Raw genomic sequence first — 19,574 nt, 5'->3', positions numbered from 1 at the left:
AGTTTGATATCTGTAATGGGAGGAAATAATAGTATGAGTTATGTATGATGATGCATGCCTCGTAAACTCTTTACATGTCATATGTATTATGACATAAATGATATCTTATACTAAGTTGCTATGATATTAATTATTATTAATTTGAATTTTCTATATTAATGAATGATAGAGTAAAATTAGTCCCAATGAATTATTAAATGATTATATGATTATAATCTATAAATGATTAATTATATTATTTAAAATAAATTTTTTAGAAGTTATTTAATCCCAATACATTCCACTAGGGAGATTCTGCACCGGAAACTCTGTTCGGATTGAAGTCCGTTCACAAATCTCGGTACGCTCTTATGAATGAACCTCAATTTGTATCAAAGCATTTCTCAAATTCTCTTCTAACACAAACACATTTTTCTTAAGCGTGTTGTCATGAACAAGTCTTGGAGAAAAGGAAATTATGTTCTCTATCCTCGACTTTTCCCTCGATTCATTAGTGTCCGTTCTCGATGTGAATGTCCCATACCATGAGCATTCTCGGTATTTTGAAATTCATGGTCATTCTCACGACTTAGTTTGTGTCATATGAATGTTTTCCTCTATAATCTGGCAACTGGAGAGTGTCGTAAACTCCCGCCATCGATTCTTCCCCTCACTGAACCTCCTTGTGAGCCATATAGTTATGATTTGTGCAGGGACACTCTTGGATTTGGGTACGATGCAAATTCTAGGGATTTTAAAGTGGTCAGGGTTGTGCATGTTTTGGAAATGTTTGGATTTTTTCTTTATATGAGAATGGAAATTTATGATTTGAGTAAAGATAGATGGAGAGAAATTGAAGCCCCAGATAATGACTCTTATGCCTCTATAACTTGGATGCCTTGGTCTGAATTGTATCACGAAGGAACATATTACTGGTATTCGCATCGAGAAACAAATGATATGACAAATGGTGAAGCTTTACAGTCTTTCGATATGGGCAAAGAGGTTTTTAGCAGAATTTTGTTGCCGGAGAGTTTCAATATCAAAGAGGAGGGGTGGGAGAAGCGTAGGAATTTCGGGATTTTGAATGGATCCATTGTTGTCTTCCATTATCTAGCGGAAATGATTGAAATAATATTTGATGTTTGGGAGATGAGGAAGGAGGCTGAAACGGATGTTGTATTGTGGTCAAAGCTCTTGACAATTGGTCCTGTTTTTGGAATTGATAAGCCATTGTTGTTTTTGAGTTCATATGAAGTTTTAATGGAGGATAATGAAGGATGTGATTTCGTATAATATTATGCCTATTGAAGGTCTTTCCCACAAGCTTCAAGCTACTTTTTTGGTGAAGAGTTTGGTGTCTACAAAAGGAGGAAGAAGCAGCTGTATTAGATTTTAAATTTTTTTAATTATATTTATTTTTATTATTTTAGAGGACTTTTTTAACAATAGTATGTAAATTATGTGCCGAGTTTTAGGAACGAAATTATGTGCGGGTTTTAGGAACGGTTAATTCACATCCACACTTGTGTAACCTTTTCATTTGTCACGTCATTTTCCATGTTTAATATGAAAATACTGATAAATTTTATATTTTTATCTTATAATTATTTTCCATTTTTTTATAAATTTCATAAATATTTTTGATAAATAGTTGATCTATATTATTAATTATTGAAAAATATTTAATAAATAAATGTTTTGGAAAAAAAACACTAAATTTTTGTTTCAAAGTTCATATTAATTTTAAATCTCGGTTAAAATCCCACTCATTAATTAATAATAAAATAAAATTATAAATTTAATAATTATAAGAAAATAAATTATAAATTTAATTCTTGATTTCAAAAATTTAAAAAAAGAAAATAACCAACTTAATTCTCTATCATAATAACAGCGGAAGGGAAACATAAAAAGAAAGGAAGTAAATGGGTACATAATATCTCTTTTTAAAACAGGAGGCAATGAAAAGACTAGTAGACACCAACAACAACCTTTCCATGCACGCCTTGTACACAAGTGTAAAGAGTTTACGAGGCATGTATCATCATACATAACTCATACTATTATTTCCTCCCATTACAGATATCAAACTCTTTGTCACAAAGGTAGCTTGACATCTTCTTAGAATGCCTTGGCCTTTCAATGGAATCACGTTCATCAGTTGAGTTTTAATATTATACAAAACCACTTGCGCTTCGTTATCCTCCATTAAAACTTCATCCGAGCTCACAAACAACAACGGTTTACAAATTCCTAAAATCGGGCCAATTGTCAAGAGGTTTGACCACGAAATAACACCGCATTCATCCTTTTTCATCTCCCAAATATAGAACGTATTTTCATCATTCACTTCACACTCATGATCAAAGACAACAATGGATCCATTTAAAACCCCTAAAATCTTGCAATTCTCCCTATTGCAATTCTCTGTATTGAAACTCTCTGGCAAGGAAATTTTGCCAAAAATCTCCTCGCTCATGTCAAATGACAGTATATTTTTACCATTTCGCTCCCACCAATAATATACTCCCTCATGATACAAATCAAATTCAGGCGTATAACTTGAATATCCATAACTTGGGAATTCAATTTCTCTCCATCTATCTTTGCTCAAATGGTAAATTTCTGCTTTATAATAAAGAAAATGCCTAGCATCGTTAAAAAAATACACAACCCTAACAACTTTGAAATCCCTAGATTTCGCATCGTACCCAAATCCAATGGAGTTCCATGCTGAACGATGAGTGTCAGGATTAGAGGAAGGTCTAGTGGTAAGAAGAATGGACGGCGGTAGTTTACGAAACTCTCTAGTTGCCGGATTACATAGGAAAATATCCACACCACAACTGGCGAAACAGATTAAGCCGTGAGAATGACCGTTGATTTTATAAAACCGGGAATACTCATCGTATGGAATATCTAGATCGATAACAGACATAGATGAATTGAAGGGAAAGTTGAGGATAGAGAGCATAATTTCCTCTTCTCCAGCAATGTTCGTCACCACACGCTTGAGCAAAATGCATTTGTGTTCAAGAGAATTTGATAAATGTTTTGATACGAATTGAGGGTCGTTGATTAGGGCGTACCAGGACTTCTGGACGGATTTAAATCGGAGGAGAGTCTCCGGTGGAAGATGCCACAGAATCTCCATCGCCATTTCGAGATTATTTCCGACAATCTCGGCCGCCATTAGAAAAGAGGTCTTGAGGAGAGAGAGAGAAAACAGATGCAAATTAGGGTTTGGAATGAAATGTGATATTAAGGCGGTCGTAGTGGTTAATTAGGTAAGGAATCTGATATCAAGGCTGTCGTAGTGGTTAATTAGGTAAGGAATCTGATATCAAGGCTGTCGTAGTGGTTAATTAGGTAAGGAATCTGATATCAAAGTTGTGTTCGTGGTTTGATAACAAAATTGGAACTCTCCGTTCATAAGTCCAAAAGCATGTATGATCTATTAGCTATTCTAAATATGACCGTACTCGATCACTACTACCAATTTGTTAGGGGGAATACATAGAAACCGCATAAAAAAAAACGAGGTATGAAATGTAAGGTTAATACCCATAGTAGAGACTAGAAGTATGAAAGTTTTAGTGTTAATTTAATTAGCCTCAATTGCCTTCTTGTTTTTGCATCCTTTTGTTGCTCCTTTTGTTTCTCCTGGCTAGTTCATGAGGCATATGTTGCCAAGTTGATAGTAGCATTTGTCTTTGTATTTTAGAAGTTATTATATGTTTTATGGCCCAATTCACTAGACATAGCCTATACCTCGATAGGTCATTATGAGATTTATGTGAAAATGACTCATATATTTTTTTAATTCATATATATATTAAAGATGATAAAAACTTGAGCTTTGCATTCGAGAAGTTGTTCGGCCATAACCCATGAATAGTAAACGTGTTTTGAGGCGGTTGACCTTTACAAGTAACATCAATCCCGCTGCAAAAAGTTGTTGGCCATTGTTGGACCATTTGAAAGTATTCGAACTCATAGCTTGCCGTAGGGGTATACATTCAACCCAGAAACCCGACAACCCGGACCAACCCAACCCGAACTATAAGGGTTGGGTTGGGTTGGGTTGGACTAGAATTTCGGGTAGGGTTGGGTTCATTTTTCTGAACCCGAACTGAATCGGTTCGGTTCCAGGTTCATGGGCAAAACGCTCGGGTTGACCCGAGCCAAATAAAATATATATAAGTATTAGAAATTTTTTTTTATATTAATGGGTTTCCCAGAGTGGTACTGAGGTTAGTCCATGAGTATTTACGCCCGAGATCGACTCGAGATCGACTCCAGCTTTAACCAATTCTAAAAAATGTCGGTTTGATTTATGTTTGTTTGAGAATTGAATTTTTAATATATCTTATTTAAGATTATATCCGAATTAATTATAGATTGTGGATAAATAAAACTTAAAAAAAAAAAATAATAATTTGACAACCCAACTCGGACCCAACCCGAAAATAGAGGGTTGGGTTGGGTTGGGTTGCCAATCCAACCAATCCGAACTTTTGGGTTGGGTCAAAAAAATCTCCCAACCCGACCCAACCCGGACCATGTACACCCATAGCTTGCCGTTAGCATCAAGTTGAACAACAACAACATAGACATCTTTTTTTTTGTGTGTGAATATAAAAAGGAGGAAAAGAGATTTGTGTTCGAGAATACTTTGTTGCTATTTATACTATCAAATATACATTTTTTATTAATAATTTTGGCACCGTAATTTGTACCAAAAATTTTCCCACCAAAACTCTAAAAATGGTTTAAATTGTGCACACAAAATATCTAAACCCTATCAAATTTCTCCCCTTTAAATCAATATATTAAAAAATAATAATAATAAATAAATCTTTAATCTAGAACCATCGAAGCTCATAGGCTTCCGATCAAAACTCATGGGCTTTTGATGCCTTGGAATTCCAATCAAAGCTCATGGGCCTCCAATCAAAAGCCCATGGGCCTTTTGATGTCTTGACCAATTCTTTTACTGAATTGGGCTTTCAGGCCTAGACCATAAGTCTGTCTTAAGGCCTGGTGGATTATTATTGGATTGGGCCGTGGAGGATTATTATTGTATTGGGCTGTCGACCGATTCGTGGGCTGGTGGATTATTATGAAGCCCATCTATTAAAAAGTTCCGATAATTCATTTATGGTATTTTATATAAAATTAATATAATTATTTAGAAATTGTAATTTTAAAAAAAAAAAAAAAAAGAGAATAAAATATATTTTTTTTAATTTAATTTATATGAAAAATAAATTGGAATTCTATTAGAAACTAATTATTTTATGTATTTAGAATTTTTTTTTTTTTACAAAATAAAGTTAAATCTTCACTTCCATATTTATACTTAAATCGTTAAATTTTAAATTTCAAAATTGGAAGATTTAATTCTATTTAAAATTTTAGTTTTATTTAAATTTTAATTTGAAGATTTAGTTTTATTTCTCAACTTAATTTAAATTTTAATGGGAAGATTTAGTTTTATTTCCCTTTTATCATCAATTCCTCCCCACATATAATCAAGCACAACTATCTATCCATTTAAAATTTCCCTTTTATCATCAATCTCATTGCTCATGTTAAATCGTAAATTTCTGCTTTTCAAACCGGATATCCACGACGGAGTCCAACAATATCCACAACTCATTTCTGCTTTTCGAACAGGATATCCACGACGGAGTCCAACAATATCCACAACTCTAACCACTTTAAAATCCCTGGAATTTGCATCGTACCCAAATCTGACGGCTTGCATTATCAACTCGTAACAAATTGGACGGGGAGAGGCATCAGTGATGGTATAAACGGGAAAAATGGACGGTGGGAGTTTACGAAACTCTCTAGTTGCTGGGTTACAAAGGAAAACATTCGAAACATTCATAACATCGGCGACGCAGACCATACAGTGAGAATGGCCATGAATTTCAAAATATTGAGAATATTGATAGTCTGATAAATCTATATCCAGAACGAACAGGTATGGATCAAGAGAAAAATTCAGAACGAACAGGTATGGATCAAGAGAAAAATTCAGAACGAACAGGTATGGATCAAGAGAAAAATTCAGAACGAACAGGTATGGATCAAGAGAAAAATTGAGAATCGAACAGGTATGGATCAAGAGAAAAATTGAGAATGGAGAACGTACTTTTATCTTTATCATAGTCTATCTCCACAATCCGCTTGAAAAATATGTGATTGTATTGAGGAGAATTCAAAAAATGCTTTAATATGAATTTAGGATCGTTGATTAGAGCATACCAAGATTTGTGAACGGACTTGAAACGGAGCAGAGTCTCGCGGAAGCCAAGATAGAATCTCCATGGTCACTTGCAAGGATCATCCAGGGTTGAGTAGGAGAGTATTGGGTGCAACCAAGACTACCCAAACAAACCTAATATATATATATAATTTTTTTTTAATTTAAAAACATAATAATTATTCATTTCCAAAATTCTCAATTTTCTTAATTATTTCTTATATAGGATCTATTTTCTTAAATATTCATTCTCAATAATATTAATGATATAAATCATTAATATTAAAATATATTCAAATTTTCATAAATATTCTTAAACTTACAAAGATAATTAAATTCAAAATATTTTCTAATTGATGTTATAAATTAGTTTTCGTTGTCGTAAAGCTTGATAGTTGTCTGAAATTTGATACAGTAATTTTACTTTCTAATCTTTTTCTAATATTCACTATCACGAGCCTTAGCCGAAAAACTACCCAGAACTCGAGGGACTATGTAGAATAAGCTTTAGTAGGTTTTTTTCTTAAAAAATTATTATTATAGTCTGTTATAAATATAAAGTAGTATCGGATGCTTTTATATATTTTTTCAAATAGAACACTAAATCTATATCGTGATAGAGGACTATAAAATTTAATGTTTTGGGGTCGGGAGGGATAATGTTACATCTTCAAATCTACTTCTTCACGGGATCGGACCAACTACTACTATGAATCAGTGAAGACATACAAAGGTCAGCGGGAGATGCAACGAAAAAAAATCAGATATAAAATGTAACATTTATACCTTAAAGACTACCGACTATGAGAAATTTTATGCTTAGATGAAATAGAAATGGTGTTAATTAAATTTATTTTACCAATTTTATTAGCAATAATTTTATGGTTCATTCCAAAAATGTCTAAAATTATGTTTAAAAAACTTTAAAATAATTACTCTTATCCATTTAATATATTGTTGTAGATTCCACGTGTTTTAACCACAATCTTACAATCATCTGCGCCCAACTTAGATTATATATCTAATTCATATCGTATCGAAGAACTTAATTTATATACCTAATTCATAAAGTATCAAATACATACTAAAGAACTTAGGTTATATGTCAATGCACTGTTCATCGAACAAACTTAAAATCCACGGTTCATACCATTATTTTCTAAGTTTAGGTTAGTTCCATTTTTTTTTTAACAACGATTAATCAAAATCGCAAATTTACAATGCTCAAACAATGTCATAAGCTTATTAAAAATAAGAAATTTTCATTGTATCGTAATAAAGTTAGAAGTCAGTAAAATAATGTGGCAGAAAATAAATAATACGAAATTAAATAAAACAAAAAAAAAATAGCGTTGGAGTATTTTATGAAATAATTAGTAACTCCATTATTTGGATTAGGAAATGCTAATCATTGTGAAACCAATCCTTTCATAAAAATATTTTTACGGCTATATTCAGGTGTTAAGTATGTCGTGAGACAGTTTGGTATGTGTCAGATATCTTCAAATTTTCATAAATATACTTAAAAAAAAAATATGAAAAATGTTTGTATGGACCAATGTGAATACATGCAACACTGAATATGAGTATGTATAAAAACCCGAGTAGGAATATAGCCTAAAATGTTTTTACGGACCATGTGAATACACTCCACCGTCCGTTTTTCCGGTTTGTACCATCACTATTACCTCTCCCCATCCAGATGGTTACGATTTGATGATGAGCGCCATCGAATTTGGGTACGATGCGAATTCTAGGGATTTCAAAGTGGATAATCCAATCCATCCATATCATAATCATAATATAGAGTAGTTTTGATTCCATTATAATGATAGAATCTTACAATGAGCGACAAACAAAAGCAGTAGAAACCTAAATCCTATAAATCCTACCAAACAAACCAATCTGGACAATTTCCTGGGGCATATGTACAATCTATCAAATTTGTACTATTTTCTTCGAAACAAATAACAATTTCATACAATTGGTCCTCATTTGATTGGCTGTTGACATTGCAACGAAGGCTTGGGACCGCTACTATTGCATTCTTAAGTACGTTTTCCATGTAACTATATTGACGGAAAGTTGTGCTCGGACTGAGTCCAGCCGCATTCAACATGCCCAGGAGATCATAATTCAAGTACATGCGTATAGTTGTATGTAAATATTGATTAGGGTTGAGTGGGGGATTTGAACACCTACCATGTTTTCTCCATTCGTATCTCCAAAAATCGAAGTCATTACCACATTTCAAGTTTGGCCAATATTTTTTAAGTTTGGTTGAAAGTCGATGAGGAAGCTACATTTTTAAACTACCATTATTTTTCACGAATATTTGAACTAATTATGAAAAAAAATATATATTAAAGAGGATAAAAACCTTATTTTGTTGTAAATCTCCTCCCGAACAGATGAGCTTTGCATTCGAGAAGTTGCTTGGCCATAACCCATGAATAGTAAACTTGTTTTGAGGTGGTTGAACTTTACAAGTAACACCAATCCCGCTGCAAAAAGTTGGTGGCCATTGTTGGACCATTTGAAAGTATTCGAACTCATAGCTTGCCGTTAGCATCAAGTTGAACAGCAACAACAACATAATCATAGACATCTTTTTTTTTTTTGTGTGTGTGAATATCAAAAGAAGAAGAAGAAATTTGTGTTCGAGAATCCTCAGTCGATATTTATACTATCAAACATACACTTTTTTTTTTTTTTTTTTTTAATAATTTTGGCACACCTATGGTAATTTGTACCAAAAATTTTCCTACCAAAACTCTAAAAATGGTTTTAAATTGTGCACACAAAATATCATCCTACCAAAGTTTCTCCACTTTAAATCAATATATTTAAAAATAAAAATTAAAAAAAAAAAATCTTTAATCTAGAACCATTGAAGCTCATAGGCTTCCGATCAAAACTCATGGGCTTTTGATGCCTTGGAATTCAAATCAAAGCCCATGGGCCTCCAATCAAAAGCCCATGGGCCTTTGATGTCTGGACCAATTCTATTTACTGAATTGGGCTGGAATTCCAATCAAAGCTCATGGGCCTCCGATCAAAAGCCCATGGGCCTTTTGATGTCTGGACCAATTCTTTTACTGAATTGGGCTTTCAGGCCTAGACCATAGGTCTGTCTTGAGGCCTGGTGGATTATTATTGGATTGGGCGGTGGAGGATTATTATTGTATTGGGCTGTCGACCAATTCGTGGGCTACCAATTCGTGGGCTGGTGGATTATTGTGAAGCCCATCTATTAAAAAGTTCCGATAATTCATTTATTGTATTTTATATAAAACTAGTATAATTCTTTAGAAATTGTAATTAAAAAAAGAGAATAATTTTTTTTTAATTTAATTTATATGAAAAATAAATTGGAATTCTATTAGAAACTAATATTTTGTTTATGTATTTAGAATTATATATATATATATATATATATATATATATATATATATATATTACAAAATAAAGTTAAATATTCAAATTCTATATTTATAGTTAAATTGTTAAATTTTAAATTTCAAACTTAATTTTTTTAATTTGAAGATTTAGTTGGAATCTTACTAACAAACCTTCAAACCCATTTCAAAAAAATGATCAAAAATATTTTTCTACGACATGTATTCGCTGCGTCGCTTGACGCCAACTTTAAAATAATTATCGCTCGATGCCACTAAAATAAACTTTAAAATACACATCTTAGATTTCATAAATTAATGGTTTGCAACATATCTTTGTTTCCTTTAACAAACTAAAAATTCCCTATTCACGGAACAAACTAAAAATTCCCTATTCACGGAACAAACTAAAAATTCCCTATTCACGGAACAAACTAAAAATTCCCTATTCACGGAACAAACTAAAAATTCCCTATTCACGGAACAAACTAAAAATTCCCTATTCACGGAACAAACTAAAAATTCCCTATTCACGGAACAAACTAAAAATTCCCTATTCACGGAACAAACTAAAAATTCCCTATTCACGGAACAAACTAAAAATTCCCGGAATTCACAGAACAAACTAAAAATTCCCGGAATTCACAGAACAAACTAAAAATTCCCGGAATTCACAGAACAAACTTAAAATTCCCGGAATTCACAGAACAAACTTAAAATTCCCGGAATTCACAGAACAAACTTAAAATTCCCGGAATTCACAGAACAAACTTAAAATTCACGGAATTCACAGAACAAACTTAAAATTCACGGAATTCACAGAACAAACTTAAAATTCACGGAATTCACAGAACAAACTTAAAATTCACGGAATTCACATAACAAACTTAAAATTCACGGAATTCACATAACAAACTTAAAATTCACGGAATTCACAGAACAAACTTAAAATTCACGGAATTCACAGAACAAACTTAAAATTCACGGAATTCACAGAACAAACTTAAAATTCACGGAATTCACAGAACAAACTTAAAATCACGGAATTCACAGAACAAACTTAAAATTCACGGAATTCACAGAACAAACTTAAAATTCACGGAATTCACAGAACAAACTTAAAATTCACGGAATTCACAGAACAAACTTAAAATTCACGGAATTCACGGTTCATAGTAAAATTCACTACCTAAAACAAACTTAAAATTCACCTACCTAAAACAAACTTGACCTACCTAAAACAAACTTAAAATTCATGTTCTAAAACAAACTTAAAACAGACTTAAAATTCATCCACTCTTCATATTATTATTTCGTCCTTTGACGGAGAACAAACTCTGTTATTATTTCCTCCTTTGACCGAGAACAAACTCTTCACGAAAAAAGTAGCTTCAAAGGTGTTTTCATCTCCTTTTATTGGAAGCTCTTTGATATGCTGAGTTTTAATGTTGTACAAAACCGCATGCCCTTTGTTGGACTCCATTAGAAGTTCTTCTGAACTTACAAACAACAATGGATTTTCAATTCCACCAATAGGACCAATCGTAAACAATTTTGACCACCAAACCCCTGATTCCTCTTTTTTCATCTCCCAAACATTGAAGCTTTTCTCATCAATTCCTCCCCATAGATAATCAAGCACAACTATCGATCCATTTAAAATTCCCATGCTCCACATCTTCCTCGGCCCCTCCGGCCCCTCCGGCCACTCCTCCTCCTCCTCCTCCTCCCCCTCATCCATATTCAAACTCTCTTGTAACGGAATTTCACCCACCTTATCCATATTCAAACTCTCCGGTAATGGAATTTCGCGGAAAACCTCATCACTCATGTTGAACGACTGTATAAACTCCTCATCTCCTTCCGATGACCACCAGTAATATGTTCCTTCGTGGAACATATCAAATGAAGCCGTTGAACTTACATCGCTGTAACGAACAGGGGGTTCAATTTCTCTCCATCTGTCTTTGCTCAAATCGTAAATTTCTGCTTTTCGAACCGGATATCCACGACGGAGTCCAACAATATCCACAATTCTAACCACTTTAAAATCCCTGGAATTTGCATCATACCCAAATCCCACGGCATGCATTATCAACTCGTAACGAATAGGACGGGGAGAGGCATCGGTGATGGAACAAACGGGAAAAATGGACGGCGGAAGTTTACGAAACTCTCTAGTTGCTGGGTTACAAAGGAAAACATTCGAAATAATACCATCGGCAACACAGATTATACCGTGAGAATGGCCATGGATTTCAAAATGTTGAGAATATTGATAGTCTGATAAATCTATATCCAGAATGGACGGGTATGGATCAAGAGAAAAATTGAGAATGGAGAACATACCTTTATCTTTGTCAGAGGCTATCTCCATATTACGCTTCAGAAATATGTGATTGTGTTGAAGAGAATTCGAAAAATGCTTTAATATGAATTGAGGATCCTCGATTAGAGCATACCAGGATTTGTGAACAGACTTGAAACGGAGCAGAGTCTCGGGCGGAAGCCAAGATAGAATCTCCATGGTCAATTGCATGTTTCCGAGAAGAGCCGCCATTAGAGAGGGAAGGTGTGAAGAGAAAAATAAAGAGAAGGATGAAAAGGATTCAGGGTTTCAAATATATATGTTATTCGGTTAGGAGTAGGAAAGTATTGGGTGCAAACAAGACTACCCAAACAAACATAATATATAAATTATATATAAATATATATAATATTTTTTTAATTTAAAAACATAATAATTATTCATTTCCAAAATTCTCAATTTTCTTAATTATTTTTTATATAGAGCCTATTTTCTTATATATTCATTCTCAATATATTAATGGTATAAATCATTTCCTTCCGCTATTTTTCATACTCAATATAAAAATATTTGTAAATTTTATATTTTACTTTAAATATCTACAAATTTTTATAAATATTCTTAAACTTAAAAAGAAAAATAAATTCAAAATATTCTTTACCATTAATTTTTACTCTACAAAATAAAGATGAAATTTAGATTAAAAAAATAAATAAATGATAACGTTAATAACTAGCTTCATTTATACATGATCGGATTATATTTGTTTGATACACGGTTGTCAATATGAATGTGAATAGTGAAAACGGACTACAAATGAATAAAAATAGCCATTTGAATTGAATAAATATATTAATTTCCATAAATATTCTTAAACTTAAAAAGAAAAATAAATTCATTAGATGAAATTTATTTGTAATTAGATTAAAAAAAAATAAATAGAGGATGACGTTAATAAGTCATTTAAAAAATATTTATAACCTTTGAAAAAGATTACCACATTAATAAATTAACTAGAAATATCCCATTCAAACACGTGCATTGATAAACATTTCCAGCCATTCTAAACTCATGTAAGTTCAAATTTTTTGGTTCTCTTAAAACGACGGTTACATATGCTAAAGATTAACACGGTGCTAAACTTTCAGACCTTAGTTAAACCAATACAAATCGGCTACTGAGAGAGAGGGAGAGCGAGAATATTTTCTATATAAGGAAAAAAAAAAGTTATTAAAAGGGAGGCTACATGATACACATGTTTGTAATGATGGACTGACTTCCAGTGTTTCACCGCAACCACCTCACATTGACACATTGATGAGGGTATGAATGAAGGCTGAGCCTTAGTACCCATAGTTCGTACCGTACACAGAGCCATAGCCCCCTCCAGCATGACTAGCATGGGCCTGGTTTGCAGGGGGAGACGCATACACCGAACCATGTCCAGCATAAGAATTGTAGCCTTGGTCTGTCGAACCCCCAGCTTGAGCCTGGGCTGAAGCTCCAGCACCGGCCATGAAATTCTGCAACACAATTAAGTAAGGATGTTTATAGATTGCACTCAAACACTATCCATGTTCCCTTCAAATTAAGTTATTTTCAAGTTGATCGATCACAACCAGACTGAACTACGACACAGCTAGAAATCCAAAGCTTAACATCATATCTAAAGTCCTCATATTGAAGATGATGCAAAACAGAAAAGAGCCAGAAAAAATAATTGCCTGTATAAGCTGCTGGGCGGCTTGAACTTGAGAAGCAGTTCCACTCATTTCTACCGTCATTTCCCCAGGGACTCCCCTAGTTTCTTGGATAGTAACAGTTGCCCCACTAGCACGACGAATGTAGCTTATGCTAGCACCGGCGGTTCCAATAACAGCATCAGCAAAAGATAATGGAATCTGCATTTGTTGAGTTGTCTGCAAGTTCAACACAAAAACCATTAGGAATATCTTAAACTATTCACCAGCTATGAGTAAATGGATATCTGAGGAACCATGGGATTAGGCCAAATGGGAAGTGTTTGGTGAGCGAACACTTCTGAACTCACTCAGATGATGGGCATCATTAACATGTTTCTTACCTTACAATGAAAAAATGGGATAGAAATAGAAACAAGGATGTAACACAAGCACCGCATTAGAATTACTTTTGAAAAACATTCAAAAAGTTTGCAAAGCCACATTCAAATATAGGAGTTCGAAGGCTTATCCCAACCTGTGTGACAATTGACGGCACTGACTGTGCATTTGATGCTGCATGAACACCCATAGGAGCTTCCCTTCCATAAGCAGAAATTCCATGATGGGGTTGCTTATCCATAACCGATGGCATATCAGCAGGTGGATAATAACTGTCGAATTGACGAGGTGGTGGCATGTATTGAGGATTTGGTCCAAAGCCAGGACCACCACCAGCATTTGGAGGAATTCCTTGAGGCGGGCCCCAAGGTTGGTGTTGTGGTGGCGGCATGTGCTCCATCTGTGGATTTGTCATCTGCATCTGATTTTTGGACGTTTGGGTTGGATGGGAGAACAGGAATATGGAGACTTCATTACTTGTAAAAAAGGAAATGGTTAAAAAATCAGTAGGAATTCATACTCACATTCATTTCAAAAACTGGGATAATACTTCGGTCAACCAGAAACTTTCTAAGATGAGAAGCAATGAGTTCCACTGCCTTGTGCACACTTGTTGGATCGCCTAGTACTTCAACAACTCTATCGTCTTGGAGAGCAAAAACAGGCAAGTCTTCTGCAGTGATTTCCGGTTGACAAGAGTATGGATGATTAAAAAGGGAAAACTATATAATTATCAATTCAGAAACAAATGATATACATAGAAAATAAAAACATGTTTTTATTGACATGCATAAGAACACTAAAGCAGAGAATCAAATGGCATCCATCGAAGTTCACCTGTTCCAAGAACTCTAACAATACAATTTGACTCTTCTTGAATGGATTTAACAGTCCCTCCTTGCTTCCCAATTAAACTTCCTGCTTGTGAAGCTGCCACTAACAGTCTCGTTGAGACTTTACCACCCATGTTGGGAGCGTGAGCATTATCGCCCTCCAAACCATCAACAATGCGTTTATGAACCCTCAGAAGCCCATCCACCGCAGGAGGAAAAGCAGAATCGGGTTCCTCCTTTGCAGACACCATTACCTATTTAAAAATGAAGCATACCTTCAAGTCAGAACTAAAAATTTTCATCACAAATTGACCAACTACAACAAGGGGAAAATCATGGTAGTAAGAAGCAAAAGAAACTGAAATTCTCCGCTCAACAGAGACAAACACTCGTAAAAGAATTAGAAAGCAAAAATACTCCATCACACTTCAGAGACAGCAATTGAGCTTCATGACAAGGGAAAACACATGAAATTCCCAACTAATGAAAAGACAATTAGTCCATAACATCAATTAGAAAATAACTAATAACATGCCAAAACTTCTACAATTTCACAATTCAAGGCACTTAAGTTTATTTGCACAAACTTCCACATGTACCAAATGCTAAATGCACTATGGATTCTGATGTGCGTCCAATCAAAGAAAGAAATGGATGTAATAAAAAAGAGCCCCTCTTCCAATTTGGTTGGTCTACAATGAAAAATTACATTTATCTGCAAGTTAGGACAATAAGGATGCCACAAAGTGTACACGCAATACATGCACAACAGTGGCCTTCAAAAGCTTCTCATATTAGTTTTCATTCAGATCTCCCACAAGATGCCCAAACCCTTACTGTCAAACCTTCCTAACCTCTTAGTTGAATTTTGAGCACCTTGCAACTAAAATAATAAAGTTGTCAAAACTATCAGGCAGATCAAACAATTCAAAGATAGTCCACCAATCTATATATCTGATGAGGCAAGGACAAAACAGTGAGTGATTTCTTCCTCCAATACATCATGTAAGACACATCTTAGAGGCTGCAAATATATATGAAGATAACGGATCAAAAGAACCGTGCAGCAAGTGTTGAAATTTGTAAGCCACTTTTGAACATGGAAGTTATTTACCAGCTTTCTACGTTCCAAGAAATTTGATAATATAATTATGTTAAGAGTTCAGGTTTTCACAGTATTATGATGTTCAATTATAGACCCAGTTGTTATTGGCAAAGACACAATAGAAGCATAAGCAAAAATATATAACTTCTATTTGATATTGATTGGCACTTTTAGTGTCCATTTTATCTATGCATATCTTTAGTCGTCTATAAACATCTCTAAAATTACTAAATTTTTTTAACTCTTAACATTTATCATTATGTTTTCCCCATTTTTCACATTTATCATCCCGTTCGAAATCTTGCTCAATCTTCAGATCTGAAGTTACCAGAGATATTGCAGTGCTTCATGGTACACAAAGTTCCAGATGCCTACGTGTAATTCAGATCAACTTTTCAGAACTTTGTAATCTTGAATGCTGATCCCCACATCTGGATCTTTGGTTCTTCAAATATGGAATCCTATTGAAGATTGAATCGTTGCCTTAAACAACCTGCACAGATTCATTTTTTGGTTACAACAATCAAGGCAACTGTATCCATATTTTGGGATTACCTGGATTAGTCTTAGATTCCTTTTTGTTTTGTTTATAATGTCATTTTTACATGTTTAAAGGGACAATCTTAGTTTCTGGACATTTCCTTTTTGGCAGTTATAAGCTGAAAGAGAATCATGTCTAACACCCATCGATGGGGTGTAGAAGCACAGATATCCTTCTACGATGGAGCTCAATCTTCCCCACTAGTGTTAGCATATAACATTTTAAGTGTGCCGAGTGGTTTAATATAATCAAATGTTTTTTCCACGACTCAGAAGCATTTTAGAGCATTATCCAACTTCATATTATTTTAGTCAATGATTTAATGGCTTTTAGTACAAGTTCTAATCAAATTATTAATGATAACATTTCACGCACGCTTTATAGTCTGAAATTTTCCTAGGGATCTTCAGTGTCATGTTTCCATCATTACACAGCCATATAACTAATATCACGTTCTTGAATATGCCAAACCAAGAGTACAAAAGAGATTAAACAATTGACTAAAAAAGTTAATAACCACCCAAACTTGATGCTCAGGTAGATTGGGCTAATCAAGCCATGCAATGCCCAATATTTCCCTACCTTGAAGCAAGGTGCAATACATACTGAGAATATGAAAAAACAAGAAAACCTAGGACAATAATTTTTAGTTAAGTGTCAACATCCATAACGATAGAATGAAAGTGGATAGATCACGTTAATTTGATATTAAATCATCAGAATCCCTCCTAAATCCAAATAATTTATACCAAAACACTAGCTAAATTATTAGAGAAGAGTTTTTATCTGAAGGAGAGAAAACTTACCGCTCTCTCTGCTGTTCCTGGAGGACCGTCAAGAATTTTAATCCGAGCTCTCGTCTCCTCAACTATTTTCTTGATAAACTCACCTTTGCGACCAATTATACTACCAACTTTTTGTGCGGGAACCAACATTCGAAAAACACTCTCTCCTGGCCATCCGGGCCACTTCTTCTCACCTACTACAGCCAGAGGATCCTCATTATGCACTTGTTTTGGCTCATCAGACTCTAAGGTTGCTGGTATGTGTTCATTCTGAAGTTCGTGCAAGTTCTCTGGGTCCTGTGTATTATCCTGTTCCAGTGTAGTGTCCTGTACCTGAACATTCTCATATATCTGCTCATTCTCATCTACTTCATGATCATCGACATGCACATAGCTCTGATCCACATCAGCCATGTGTTTCTTACAGATCAAACTGCAAAAAACTACCATATTCAGTAAAAAAAAAAAAAAAAAAAAGTTAAAAAAATGCTCTCATTCGGATGAAGTACAATGCATAAAGCTTCAAAAACAAAAACAAAAAATAAAAATACCCAGGCCTAAACTCCTATTAACATGCGATATGAGTGATGAGAAATGCATTACTCGAGTTCCAACAGGGAACCATCCAGCTTAAGTTTTTGGTTTCTAGAAGAAGATAACAACGGTAGTATCGCAATCCAGTTGACAAAAGAACGTACAAAAGAAACCTAACAAACCAAACGAATTACCACCATACCGTAATTCGCATCACAAACATTAAAGCAAAAGAAAAACTGAATAAACGAACGGAACACACACCAAAGCACAAGAACATACAAAAACAACGGGTAAAAACAAACCCCAAACATATAATTCACAAAGCAAGCAAGCTTAGTTCTCCATACCTACAGAAGAATCGAGGAGAGCTACAAGAAGAAGGAGAAAATGGAGTGATTCGAACTGGAAACTCGAATGTTGGCTTCTAGGGTTTTAGATATTTGGCGAGGAAGAGAAAGAGAGAAGAGAGCGTGCGACCACAAGGGCAGAGAGAGCCGGTGGATTTTATCTTATAATTTTTTTTCTTTTTTTTTTCAAACATTAAATATGTTGTCTTTATCTTAATAACAATTATAATTTTTTTTTTTTCTTTTTACTATTTTGCCTCTTTATCCAATTTTATTGTTTATAAAATTTACGTATTTAATTGAAACCATAAAAAGAGAACTTAAAAAGTTATTATATGAATATATAGTCATTCATTATAAGGTTTGTCTATTTAAGAAATTAGAATATTGATTTTTTTTTATATAAAATTAATTTTTTTTTTTAAATCATAAAATACCATTACCATTACCCTGGTCTCTTATTATTACTCTCTTGACATCTTTGGCTTATCTATTCATGTTCTTCTTCTCGCGACCGTCATGAGACAATACAGTCTAGAAAAGAAGGAATAGTGTCTATTTTTTGTTGAGGGTTTCCTGGAAAAAAATCGTCGAATCTTCCTCTGATTCTTTATGAAAGACATTCAGTCCATCAGAATAGAAGTTAAAGAGGGTATTTATGCACGTCGTGTCCTTTACATGGAAATCAGAGGCCAAGGGGCCATTTTCTTGACTCGTACCGATCAGAATCTGACCCCACGAGACAATGTCCTTTATATGAAAATCAGAGGCCGGGGCCATTCCCTTGACTCGTACCGATCAGAATCTGACCCCAAAATTGAGTCTTAGTCACGAGACAATTTCGTCCATATTTCGTCCATATTTGCATGTATATCCATTTCAATTATATAACAATTTAGAATTTAATGAAAACTATTATTAAAATTTAATAAAAATTCTTATAATATAAATGGATGAACGGATTATAAACTAAAACTAGATAATTAAAATAAGAGAAAAAGATTTCTTACCTATAGTAAATTCAACAATTGAATTTTAATTTTTTTAAAAAAATTAGAACTTTATCATAAAACACTATATACAAATAAATTGGAAAATTATAAATCGACTCCTATTATTTTTTATTTATTTATTATTATTATTTTTTATTGTGGTTGTGAAAAGTATTTATTATTTTCTTAAGATTATAATTTTAAATTTTCATATTTGAAGAATAAATCATGATTTTTTTTTTTAAACAAGTGGTATATAATTTTAATAATATAATATTATTATTTTAAAAATACAATGTTTAATTCTATAAAAATAAAGAATAAAAAAAGTATTTAATCCTCTCTTATTTAAAATAAAAAATGTGGTATCATGTATATATTAATCGAAGAT

The 19,574-nt window shown here is 33.6% G+C and overlaps 5 protein-coding genes across 7 annotated transcripts in view; 2 read left to right on the top strand and 3 right to left on the bottom strand.

Annotated features, from left to right (window-relative positions):
- Nucleotides 1-163, top strand: part of LOC111804829 (F-box/kelch-repeat protein At3g06240-like) — a 1,328-nt gene extending 1,165 nt beyond the window's left edge. Inside the window, exon 2 of the mRNA XM_023689627.2 lies at nt 1-163. This exon is cut by the window's left edge and continues 754 nt beyond it. Coding sequence (XP_023545395.2) covers nt 1-48 — 48 coding nt within the window. The 3' untranslated portion in view covers nt 49-163.
- A 419-nt stretch (nt 164-582) lies between these two features.
- On the top strand, nt 583-1,275 carry LOC111804828 (F-box/kelch-repeat protein At3g06240). Its single transcript, XM_023689625.2, has one exon. The coding sequence runs from the start codon at nt 583-585 to the stop codon at nt 1,273-1,275; it is 693 nt and encodes a 230-aa protein (XP_023545393.2).
- A 570-nt stretch (nt 1,276-1,845) lies between these two features.
- LOC111805807 (F-box/kelch-repeat protein At3g06240) lies at nt 1,846-3,196 on the bottom strand. The gene has a single exon (XM_023691040.2). It carries the CDS (start codon nt 3,173-3,175, stop codon nt 2,027-2,029), a length of 1,149 nt encoding a protein of 382 aa, XP_023546808.2. The 5' UTR covers nt 3,176-3,196; the 3' UTR covers nt 1,846-2,026.
- A 7,530-nt stretch (nt 3,197-10,726) lies between these two features.
- LOC111785566 (F-box/kelch-repeat protein At3g06240) lies at nt 10,727-12,229 on the bottom strand. Its single transcript, XM_023665965.2, has 2 exons — nt 12,004-12,229; nt 10,727-11,838 (listed from the first exon to the last, which is right to left on the bottom strand). Exons 1-2 carry the CDS (start codon nt 12,212-12,214, stop codon nt 10,955-10,957), a joined length of 1,095 nt encoding a protein of 364 aa, XP_023521733.2. The 5' UTR covers nt 12,215-12,229; the 3' UTR covers nt 10,727-10,954.
- A 774-nt stretch (nt 12,230-13,003) lies between these two features.
- Nucleotides 13,004-18,352, bottom strand: LOC111805744 (flowering locus K homology domain). Of its 3 annotated transcripts, none has more exons than XM_087128525.1 (7): nt 18,192-18,352; nt 17,329-17,740; nt 14,881-15,130; nt 14,568-14,716; nt 14,180-14,464; nt 13,687-13,881; nt 13,004-13,485 (listed from the first exon to the last, which is right to left on the bottom strand). In XM_087128525.1, the coding sequence occupies exons 2-7, from the start codon at nt 17,719-17,721 to the stop codon at nt 13,306-13,308; spliced, it is 1,452 nt and encodes a 483-aa protein (XP_086984651.1). In that variant the 5' UTR covers nt 17,722-17,740; nt 18,192-18,352; the 3' UTR covers nt 13,004-13,305. The 3 variants fall into 3 exon arrangements, with proteins under 3 accessions (XP_086984651.1, XP_086984652.1, XP_086984653.1); XM_087128526.1 differs by having other exon boundaries at nt 17,329-17,750; nt 18,192-18,349; XM_087128527.1 differs by lacking the exon at nt 18,192-18,352 and adding an exon at nt 16,310-16,474 and having other exon boundaries at nt 17,329-17,468.
- Between the last annotated feature and the right edge of the window lie 1,222 nt (nt 18,353-19,574).

Source organism: Cucurbita pepo, chromosome 11 (genome assembly GCF_057944985.1).
Source record: "Cucurbita pepo subsp. pepo isolate OVF chromosome 11, ASM5794498v1, whole genome shotgun sequence".
NCBI lineage: Eukaryota > Viridiplantae > Streptophyta > Magnoliopsida > Cucurbitales > Cucurbitaceae > Cucurbita > Cucurbita pepo.
The sequence above is the reverse complement of the archived record's forward strand: the minus strand, read 5'-3'. Positions and strand labels throughout refer to the sequence as shown.